Below are 12,216 nucleotides of genomic sequence, written 5' to 3'. Positions count from 1 at the left end.
ATGCCAATGCATCCTTGCATTCTTTTAATTCTTCCTGGCACAACCCAGTAAAATCATGAAAAGTATGAACTTTCTTCTTTTAGAGAATGAAGTTATGTGAAAGGAGTGAGCAAGGTATCTGAAGAGAAAAATAGATCTTCAGACTGCACTTTACATTCTCTGAATTAAAAACAACCAACAAAAAGTAGAATAGTTGTATGTCATTTTTACTACACAAAATGACAGTAATTGACATAACATTTTCAGAAGTTCAGTAAAAAAAAAAATCTCCAATTTCTCATCTTCTCTTGCTCACTGATTGCTAATAGGGTTTAGTTCAAGCAAACAAGAAAAGGGAGAACATAAAACAAATGTCACATTTCTTTCATTTATAAAATTACAAAAACTACAAATCAGAACTACTCCTCCTCTTTTCCACAGAATACTGAAACCCCACACAGCACCCTCATATTAATCAATTTCTTGCTCAAACTGCACTTCAAAGAGTGAGGTTGTTGCTTCCACAGGCATATACCATGGCAGGTATCTCAAACTACAAAAACTTCCTAAAATAGTCCCAAAACTTGCTTTAGCAGAAAAGCGTAGAAGGAAATTATTTCACATCCAAACATGAGACCTAATTGAGCTTTCTCATCAGAACAACTCAAGGCATTTCTTTACTACTGTAGAAAACTCTATGTGTTATATAACAAGGTGATTTAAATTTGGGTAAATTTCCTTCTACAGTTCAATAGAATCAAATTTATTTTAATAAAATCTCACTAATTGCCAAGTCTACCCCTCCCTGTGCCAAATAAAGAAATAAAAAATACCGAGTACTACATCTGCTTGTTCTCCAGTAATAGCAAACTGTTCACTGCCCACAGCACACACCCTTCTTTAGCATTAAAAAAGCATTGAATTATTAATGAGTATTTGTGGAGAAAAAAGTTTTTTTCATGATTAATGATGTCTCACAAGGGAAGCGTTATATAACAGTCAATATGTGCCCTGGAGGGAAATATTTCCTTACTATCTTATTATCCTACGTTCATTACTACAGTAAAAGGCCATCTCTATCCTCGAGCAATACCACATAAGCATAATTTTTGTCATTCATGAAACATCTAGTTATCCAAAATCATTTTTAGATCATTAGAAAGATTGTTACTGACTTTTTGATAGGCATACACTATATATTGGATATGAAGCTTTGGGTTTTCCATCAAATAAAGGTGATAACATACTTACTTTCCTGTCTGGCCAATTATATTTTGCAAATATTGTATCATATGTATCCACAGCTCCATCAGTAATCAACATAATGGCTTGGCTGCAAATACTTCCTTGTCCTGTGTGATTGAACTGTGAAAGAAAACAATCATTCAGTTACAGTACATTCCTGTTAGATTAAGATAGATAGGATTGCACTGGATAAACATGATCTGGTCAAACCTCTAGCATGCTTAAAAGTAAATGAAAGTCTCAGGTTGAAAACATTTTATCATACATATCATGTTCTTATTGAATTGTAGCTTCAATTGTGTAACAGAATCAGACTTCATTATATGTCCCCATTTTATCTGCTTGAAACACAAGACACATAAATATAGCACTTCCCCAAATTAAAAGTGTATTCCCATTTTAGATAGGAGGTATATACTGATGCATCTACATTGGGTTTGCTTTAAGTATAATTTTAAAAGAACAAGCTACATGAAAAAAATGAATGATTGATAATTTTACTGCGAAGTACAGAAGATAGACCACTTACTGAGAGACATGTGACTACTCATATAGCATTCATATTTGCTCAGGATTACATTGCATATGTTGTTTTTCATAAAATGTTTATCTGGGAGAACCAAGCTCATATTTATATATTCTAAGATTCTCCTATTACTTGAAATAAATACATGTAATTAATTCAAGCTGCTGAACAGCAGTACTTGAGCACAGGTACTTAGACAGCAATTAGCATACCCTTTGGAGTAAGCAAAGACAGTTTCGTTGCTACACAAGCAGGATTTTCTCCTGGTCAAAGAACAAGTAAATTGGACTGATTCATAACGCAAGGTTTGATCTCTGGATTCTGGAGTTGGTGCCTTAATTTTGAATCCATGTGTCTCCATTTGCTCTTATTGCAGAATACCTTCCTATTTGCATAGTATTTAAAATATTCAAGGAACTTAGGCAAAATGTCTGTCTTTTGGAAAAAAAATACAGTCATAAAATTATTTGATCTATCATAACTCTGTACAAACACTAAAAAAATATGTGAAAAGATCAATAAAGTGGGGCATTACACACAACTCTTTATAGATTGGGCTAGCATTGAGTACATGCTAATGAATGAACAATCTGTTTTTGATTTCTTCCCGTGTAGTTTTCAAGTACATTACCAACATTGAGGTCAGACAAGGTCTTCATCCTACCACCTTTCCCTTGTTGCTGAGAAAGCCAAGCAATAATTATTTTGTCCCACTCACCAGCCTATCTGTGATGAATAGTGCCCAAAAAAGAGTGGTCCCATTTGAGAAGTAGTATTTAAAGGCTGATTACCTTGCAGGGACTCTTACTGCTTCTGGATTCACCACAACTTATTCTTAGCATTCTAGTTTGATTTGGGCTAGCAATTGCTCTGTCTAAGATTTCTGCAGCCTACTCATCCTTAATTTTTTTTTTTGCTGTTCCTTCCAAAACTCTAAAACACATTTTTTCTGGGAAAGGGTCTTAACTTCTAAAAACATCATCTCTGTAGACGTGCCTGCAGTAAGAAAGGGAATGGATGGTGGGTTCCAGAAGTCCTCTGTCCTCTTTTCTTATGCTTTCACATTTCCATATCTGAGTAGTCACATCCAGAAATATAATGCAAAAATCATTTATATTATCTGCAGCCCTCCTCCAGATCAGTTTTCACTTTGATTAATCAGGAGCATCAGTGAACAGTGCTAGAAACCTGTTACTTAAAGAGAACCTAATGTGGGTTTACAGAATTAGCTATATTCTGGTCACTGCCTGTGTGCAAATTCCTACCTGTGATACCTGCACAGCAGTCTACCCTTAAAATTGTTCAGTCATTAGTGTTTCCAGTCCAGAATCAGAATTACTGAAGTGGGATTCCTTCATTAGTAAGACCTTAGAAAAAATATTTTCTCATAAAGATTAATTTACTTTGTCAAGGGATATATTCTTTGTATGGATAACATATTTTGAAGGACACAAGGTATATTAAAAGAAAAGTTAACAAAGGGGGATTGCCTTCATATATTTATTTTAAAACATCACTCTGTATGCATCTGCATTATTCTATGTAGTTATCTGTTCACGTATTTTAAAGAATGAAATTAAATTTAAATGCTTCCATGAGTAATATCTTCTCATATTTGTCAAAAACTTTAATTTTATTGAATAGCTAGAGTGATGAAAGTGTTTTCCATAATAATAACAATGACAAGGGCCTTATGATGAACTACAATTAACTCAGTGATTCATCATTTAGCAGCAAAAATTTCAATGCATCCTGACATTTACAGCATTTGGTTGTGATTAACAGTCTTTGAAATGTCACAGAATTTTATTTAATTGGCTATGATTTTTTTTTAAAGGTAATCACTGCAAAGATCGCATTTGTCACCAAAAGAGATAATTGCACTTGTCACATGACATAGTAGGTGCCTAACTACTGTACCAAACACTTCAATATTCTTACACTGCATAATGAACACTGCATAAATTGATGATTGGAAATAATTTGGAAGTGGATTTTTAGACATGCTTTTCAAAGACATCTGTATCAACCATCTTCAAGTCTTAGCAACCAAGGCAAATACTGAAAGGTAATTGCAAGGCAAAATTAACTGCATTTAATTAGTGTAACCCCTGAACCATTCTAAAATCCAACCAGAATCTTAATAGATTGTGTAACACAAAGCTTTCCCTTTTTCTCCTTTCCTTACACCATCCCCCCCCTTTCTTTTCTCTTTTTCCCCTTCCCTCCCTTTCTTTTTTAAATGTAGACAAGACATCCTTATAGCTTATAATTCACAAGAATAGATTTCTGGCACATAAAGGTCACATGCTGTAGACTAAGCGGAAAAGGGTTATCTGTGCTCTTTTAAGGAGACATTAAGTAGCTTTTTGTCTGGCCTAGGCTGCTTCATAGAAACTTCTAGAGACTTTGATGATGTACCTGTATATAAAGGAAAAGATTCTTAATGCTGTCAATCCTGGAAGTATATATGCAAGAATGCTTGAGGCTATTACACTCCCTTTTATAGTATAAATAGAAAAAGTCAATATTCCACCTTGAATAGATCTGAACATACATGTAGCATGATCCATCATGACCTTACAGATCAAAAGACATATCTGTTGTGTATCTGTTTCCTAAGACTATATTCAGTACCCATAACAGGATTCCTAATAACCCCTCTACAACCAACCTAGAGTGTTCTTTACCTCATGCAGCTTTTCCCATTGTCATTTTTCGCATGCACCACATGAAAGAATTAGTTCCACACTGTCTGCATGAATATGTGGGCAGTGGGTGGAGGAAGATCCTCATTTTTTCATCTTAGGATTTTATGCCCAGAAAAGAACTGATCAATATTGTGTTTCAAGATGAATACAAAGGAATTGGAACCATTAGTTAATCTATGATCCTACGGTATACAGACAGGCATACTTCTCAAAGTCCTTGAAGAATATTTTGATTTGAGGTCTCACTGTCAAGGTACATCCTTCAATCAAAAGACAGTTTGCTATTTCTTTTAGATTAAATATTATTTTTCCAGCAGACTAACACATTTTTTCTCCCTAAAAGAAATTACTATATTTAAGGAAACACTTTAAAAGATTTTCATAAATATAAACTCAGTTGAAGGAAAAAAAACAAAACACAACACAGAAGGAGGCAGAAAAGGAACAGAGGAGGAGGACAAAAAAAAAAAAAAAAAAAAAAAAGGAGAGAAGAGGAACTTGCTTGTTATATTTGTGACTGAAATATTTCTTTCCAAAACAACCCTGGTAAATGTGACACATCAGTTGGCATAGCTCAGTCTTTATTCTATCATCTGTTAATTCATGAGTTGCAACTAGTTTGTCTGTATTCTTAAAATCCAATTGAGGTTAGATAGGATGCATATTAATGCTAAAGGTATGTGATTTTTAGGATAAGTGATCTACTAAGGCTAGATAAACTGAAAAATAGATGGCCTGGGAAATGTTAGGCAAAATGAAAACCAAAACTGTTTCCTTGACATGACGAAAAATTACGTCAGAATATGCCTGAATTGCATCTTTATTAAAAATAAAAAATGTACTATAAAAATGTTTTTTCCAGCTTTCTTTACTAATCCTTACTAAGCTTAGTTGTAGTATAGTGAGTTTTACTAAATTTAATTTGTGAGACAGGAATTAAGTCCCTGTAACTTTTACTCTGCAAGAAATTTATTTCAGTTTAAAGGAGGTACGGTGTAGTTTTTAAAATGGTGCCTCAGAGCCATACTTTGACTAGAGAGGAAACGTGAATTAATTTCTGATTAATGTATACTAGTCAACTCTCCAAGGCATTGGTCAAATCGAAAATGATAAAAACAAACTAGTTCTGGATCCGAACTATCAAGCAGCAAGATAAGGGCATCTAAATTGTCAGCCCTAAACTTCAGCTTTTCTGTAATACACACCTACAGATCACACTAATAGTTATTTGAAGCCCATAGATGTAAAGTTTATAGATTTCTTGGAAACCAGTTATCCTGGAAGGATGTCAGAAGGCCAGTTTGGCTCACTCAGAAGAAAAACACTGAATATGTTGCAGAGGTTCAAGTAGTATGAATGAGGCATTGATTTATTTTTTTTTATTTTTGAAAGGTGGTTTCTAACTAAACATCATAAATTTCTTTTCACCATTAAAGCTGATACACACACACACACAAACACATATTTACTTTCCTGGATATGAAGTTTGATTTGCTCTCAAGTTCTTGGAAAGGAACACATAGTAGATTTACTGAAAGTATCCCTCACTAACATTATTATTATACAATACTAACTACCAACAACTGGACTGACATCACAATAACTGTGTCAGAAAAAATTGATTTCTACTTGTAGACAAACTAAAATGCCTAAATACATGAGGAACTACATTCTCATCATAATATTATCAGACACTTAGTAGAAGAAACTACCCACCTAAAAAACATAGTCTATACATTTCAACCCAATGACTTGGGTCACTATCTTGCATTTGAACTGCATTGCAATCACCCTTTTTTTGTTGCTTTGGAAAAGCTTCTAAAAGTCTTTAAGTAATCTCATTTGAAAAACTCAAAGCAAGAGAAGATCTTGCATAATCTATTTGAAAGATTACCTAATGATTAAAAGGCCACATGATTTTACTTCACCTTGCAGGAATTTGATGTTGCTCTGCCTTTCTAGACAATACCTCCCTCTTCACTAAAAAAATAAAATAATTTTTCCATTACACATAGGGATTCTAAATCAAGATCAACTCACCTCTTAATTGATTATTAAAAAGAATACATGCACAATCTTTAAGTATTTTCTTTTTTTTTTTTTTTTTTTAACAAGCTTTTCTGGAAACACCAAATAATTTCCAATCATATCCTAAGCTGCTAAATTAACTTTAAAAGAAAGCTGTAGGGAATGTTTCAATAGGCTAACACTGCTTACTTGTAACATCAGCCACTTAACAGAAATTGGTCCTGTTGGAAGGTGTTTAGTCACTTTTGCTGACTCACTAATGCGGTTCAAAGGTTAGCAACAAGATGCAAAAAAAAAAAGAAGGGTTGGGCCACTTATTTACGAGAGTGAGCTCTGGGCAAAATGGAGCATTCTGAAAGAATCCACAGAAACAGTAGTTTTCATTTTCTTGCTTTAGAAAATGCTAGGTGGGGATTACATGTAGCATCATTTTGAAATAAATTTACAGCTAATATTGCAGGTCTTTGAATGGGAATGCTTTAAGGGTTTAGGTTTTCTTTAGGACTCAGAGATCACTGATTGCTAGTATTCCATCTTGGGGCTCTTAGCGCTTGGACACAAATGTGTGTTTGGTTTTTTTTAAACCTGTTTCCTGCTTTCCTCAGTCTTGACGCTAACTGAAATTCCTCACATTTTCTCCCTCAGTATTTGCTCTAGCCTTTGACATATTTGGTGTTTTAGTCCCTCACAACGGCATTTGATACCTATATCTTGTTAATGAACTTTGCTGTAGCTTTGTGATACAGTAGTTTACAATTTTACCACTGCTCATTAGTTTAGATAACCCAGTGAAGAGATTTGCTTGTAGTTATTAAAAAACTAGTAAACGCTCTTCTTTAAAGAAGTCCTACATCTAAACTGATATTAACAGAGATTGTAAGCAATGGTTTTAGTCCTACCACACTACCTAGAGTTTTAATTCATAATATCATGAGGAATACTTGATAGTGCATTCTATTTCCATTGTTCTATTCCTTCATACTACTTCTCTCTCATTACTATTACTGTTCACTTTTCTCCTTTGTTTTCTTGCTTTTTCCACTATACACTCCCAAGAAAGTATACAGTCAGCTGAATCAAAATATTGCTAAAATTTTTCTTTACTGAGATACATAGCATGACAATTTATTTTACCTTTGTCAGAAATGACAAATTGACAAAAAATATCTCTGAAATACCTCTTCATGACAACCACTAAGACTGATGTGAGGAACCTTGTGAGGAAAAGCATTTCAGGCAAAGGCAGTGGGACAGATTTTAATTAAAATCTCGTTTGAAGGACAATTTCCTGGATAACTAAGAATGCTACACTGATTATTTGTGGAGCTGGGAAGGGAAACTAGATGCCCTGCACTAGATTATCTCCATGATCATGATGTTCATCTTCTAAGGACTACATTCCTGTTTATAGACATTATTCACAGGAACGTTATCAGAAAGTTGGCCTTGTGTTTTGGCAGATAAATAGTTAATATAATATTAATACCTCTGAGCTAGTTAGACAAAACTCTACATTTCTCCCTCTGTCACAGAGTATTACAAAGGTAAATACAAAAGTATTTTCAAGTAACTTCTTTTATATAAGATATTGTTATGCCAGAAGTCAAACCAATAAACAATTTCATGAAACTAATAACAGTATTCTCAAAGTGTTTATGAATATACAAATTCTTGTCATTCCTAAAATGTTAGCCCTTCCAAACAAAAAAAAACAATCTAAACTGTGAAATCCGCATGTTATCCTAGTATTTTTTAATACCTAAACAAGCTACTGAAATAAACTTTATTTAATGTACACATGTATGTGTAGGTAGACACAAAATACATTAATATAAAATGTATACCTATAAAAATGTAAATTTCTTTATATCTTTCACCATACACGGATTATATAGAATTCTTGCTCTATAGATAACATCATCACCACATTTTTGAGTGAATTCTAGTTTATTATCTTAAAATTGAGAGTAATTTCTAAATAGCAAGAAAAGCGTCAGCAACATAAATCTGAAAAGCATTAACTTACTTCATTGAGCATGTTGAAAGCTTCATTTAAAGCAATATCCAGCATTCCAATTCCTTTTGCAAAAAGTTTGTCAAGGTGTTCCCTGAAATGCTGAAACAAGAACAAGAAGGTTTTATTTCTTCATATATTGTTAAAACATACACGTTGATATCAATGATTAAGGATTTCTGAATTCTTATTTAGACCCACTTCTCAAGCTTAAATGACTGCACACACTAATTCATAAACCAAAGTAATTCCTGGTTAATCCTTCTGACTCTTGAAGTCGCACTAAACTAAGGATGTGTTAGAACAATACTATGAAGTTATCACATTATATGGTTTTGGCTAGTTATTCAATCAAATATTTTTTGTTTGGGTTTCTATTTACAGATATCCTTATCTTTCTTTTTTCACTTCATATAGTAATTCTTATATTATTTCTAACTATTCAGCTCCTAGCTTTTCAGGATCCGTTACTTAATAAAAATAATTCTTTCTGAAAATTAGCTTTAGAAGTCTATTTTTTGGTATGATCCCTCACTAAAAGATAGTGAGCTCTAATCACTAGGCTACTACAGTTTAAATGCAGTTCATCAATATAATACCAAGATTGATAAAGAACTACTCTACACAAGAAAGTCAGGGCTAACCACTTGCTAGCTATATGTGACAACCTTCAGTAACATTTTATATAATCACATTTAAACCCATTTTTCGCAGTTTTAAATGGCTTCTCAGTTATCCACTACCATATTTGCTGGCCATGAGCATGGGTAAAACTTTATAAGAAGCAGTTCTTAGAGGTTAACAGGTCAGAATTCATCCTATATTTTCCTCTTTCTACACATGTTATTTCTCCAGATATGTGAGAGGTTTGACAAATTTCACAATTTTTGCACTCAACAAAAATATAGTACTACTATATAATACATATATTAAATTGTATTTTTTTAGCAAAAATGTAAGCTATGAAGTACTAAATAGTACATTTTAAAAACAATGTTAGTATTACTTTCCAAAAATAAAATGTTCAGAGAAACAAATTCTTTTACATTTATAAGAAGGAGCAATATATCACTAAAAACAATATCATGAACCATGCTATCGTAAAGGGAAACTGTGCAAAATCTACAAACAGGTACTTCATTGTCCCGATTTTCTATGATGGAAATATTTTTTCTTTTTAATTTCACAAAATAAAAAGATATTACAGCAGTATATTGGAAAGCAGACAACTTCTTATTTCATTATTAAATTTCAGTAAGTTGAAACAGGAAAATTTACATCCCAGCCTCTAGGCAATTCTGAAGCCACAAAATAAAGGGCTGCATTTCCAAAACAATTACTTCATAGTGACCTAGTAAATGTGGTTCATTGCAGCTCAATGCTTTGAACAGCCAAAAGGCACAGTTCTTGTTCATCTAAACAAGCAGGGATAGCCAACACCCACACAGCTACACTGCAAAATGGTTCTTTTTTTCCCCTCTAACTTAAACATAGCTAACTAAAGTAAATGCTGGTCAGTATCTTCATGGTACTAGTAATTACTGGGTTTGAATACATTTCAAAATATAAAAGTTAATTTGTAAAAAGGAAACGAAGACATATGTGGTACAAAACAGCAGGAGAGGCAATGGCTTTGTGAAGCATTATTTCAGTCTCCACAACTGGATAAAAAAGTTACCTCAATAGGTTAATAAGAGGCTTTTTTTTTTTAATCAGTCCATTGGTCTTAGAGCATTGTTATAGGCAAGAATACCAAACCAAACTAATTATCTTTGTAGAAGGATCAAAATACTACTGTCCCTTGAATTATGCCGTTCATATTTTTTTACAAATAATAATGAAAATACGTATGAATACAAAATACACAAATATTCAATAAATGCACCAATTACTTGTTACGCTCTATCCAACTTGTCATCTCAAAGAATCTCTGAAATTTAGGTCCAAATTGATCAAAAGCCACATTGGCATATCCTTGACTTCAACTAACGTGTCCTGGAAATAGAGAGCAGCAATGTCAAGATGGCAGTTTTAAAGGCTGCTAGGGTTACTTCAGCTGTCAGCAGCACAACACAGAGTGTCTTCCATGGCTATTTCAAAACACAATAACCGACCAACAGTCTGATTCAGTACAAAAGGTGACTTTTGTATGGCCATCAGTCCATACATAAAAGGATTAACTACAGCACAGGACTGTTGTAGCCGTTAAAGCTTTTCAGAAACTCAGAAAATATGACTTTTTTTTAATGAAATATGTACAGCTCATTCGCATTTAAAATTGATCATTAGAATTCTTCAAAAACTAAAATGTATCATGCTTATAAAATTCTCCAGGACACATCTTAGCAAAACCAGTTTTATGTAAGTCCTCGTTTTGGACATGATCTAAACCATGACAATATAAAGTGGGTATTTTTAAACAGAAAGTGTTCTTAGAAGTTAAAAAGTATGGAAAAAAGCAGCTTACTATTGCTTCATCAATGACAAAAACAATTCCATAACATCAAAGTTATGTGTTGATCAGACATTTTCAAGCTACTGAAGTAGCCCTATGCTCACAGCCCATCTCCCCCAGGTACACAGTCCTAAGGTTAGTTTACAGTTATTACAGATGCTTGCCCACTAACACAGGGATTCACCCCGAAACAGAGGGGTTCTCTGAAAATTGATAAAATCAAACATTTGTATTGAAATAAGTTTCTAATTTTACCTTTTCATAAAACAGATATGTTAAAATAAATACTTATTATAAATCATATTTCCCTTTGAAATACATCACTGCTTTGTAATTAAAATAGAATTATTTTGGTATTAGAAGTAATTATATTAAATATAGTATATAATTTACATATATAAAGTAGTTTATAAAATATCTGAACAGAGACAAATACTATGGAATGTTTATTACAATGCATATACATTATTAATTATGAACATACAGAATAAACAGATTGCCGAAAATTACTAGTAAACAGTATAACATTTATAAATGGTTTGTAAATGGTATAAGTGTGCAATTCAGTTCATGTGATCCTCCAGAGAAAAATATTTCCTCTTGCCATAGCTATATATATACAAGTTCTGAAAAATATACTGTTGATATATGAAGAAATATAATAGTGACATTTGTTTGATAGAAAATAGTAAAAGTGTTAAAAATCGATTTCATGCAATGTGAATTTTAACAAATCAATGTTTTCTGCCTCCAGGCTTCAGAGTAACAGCTGCTACAAGGTGATTCGGCGAAAGAATTAAATAACTAAAATGCATGTGTGGTTTGCTCTTCGTATGTCTAGAGGGAGTTGATGTGGTTTTTTGATTTGTTTTTTAAACCAACTCCATTCTCTATCTTGTCGTTGTTTTTTTCAGAATTTCAGCACTTTGTATGTCCACTGGAAAAATCACACAACAACATGTGAATTTAACATTTATTTGTTTTCCTTTTTATCATAACAGATTCCCTGGATGTATGGCAGTAATTCAATCCATGCCAAAAGAAATCATGTTTTATTTTACAGACAGCACAAACAGCTTCCTCAGATTGTTAACTCTACATCTAGTTGAGGCTGTTTATTCTTAAACAATCAAAATGTGCTGTTGTACTCTCATGGAGGCTGGTTTTTACCCTCTTAAAGAGTGGAATTTTATTCTGGCTTCAAAAGGCAGGTTTTGCTTGATGAACCTGGTCTCCTTCTGTGGCAAGGTGACCTGCC

The 12,216-nt window shown here is 33.1% G+C and overlaps 1 protein-coding gene across 6 annotated transcripts in view; it reads right to left on the bottom strand.

Moving 5' to 3' along the window:
* CACNA2D3 (calcium voltage-gated channel auxiliary subunit alpha2delta 3) overlaps positions 1-12,216 on the bottom strand; it is a 467,821-nt gene that overhangs the window by 230,106 nt on the left and 225,499 nt on the right. For all 6 annotated transcript variants that reach the window (XR_005103980.1, XR_005103978.1, XR_005103979.1 and 3 more), the window contains 2 exons: positions 8,516-8,605; positions 1,231-1,344 (listed from right to left, as the gene is read on the bottom strand). Coding sequence is in view for 3 of the 6 variants with exons in the window: in XM_037385921.1 (XP_037241818.1) it covers positions 1,231-1,344; positions 8,516-8,605 (204 nt within the window). In the remaining 3 variants the exon portion in view is untranslated. The remainder of the gene's footprint in view (positions 1-1,230; positions 1,345-8,515; positions 8,606-12,216) is intronic.

This window comes from Falco rusticolus, chromosome 4 (genome assembly GCF_015220075.1).
Source record: "Falco rusticolus isolate bFalRus1 chromosome 4, bFalRus1.pri, whole genome shotgun sequence".
Lineage (NCBI taxonomy): Eukaryota > Metazoa > Chordata > Aves > Falconiformes > Falconidae > Falco > Falco rusticolus.
This window is presented reverse-complemented; position numbering and strand designations above follow the sequence as displayed.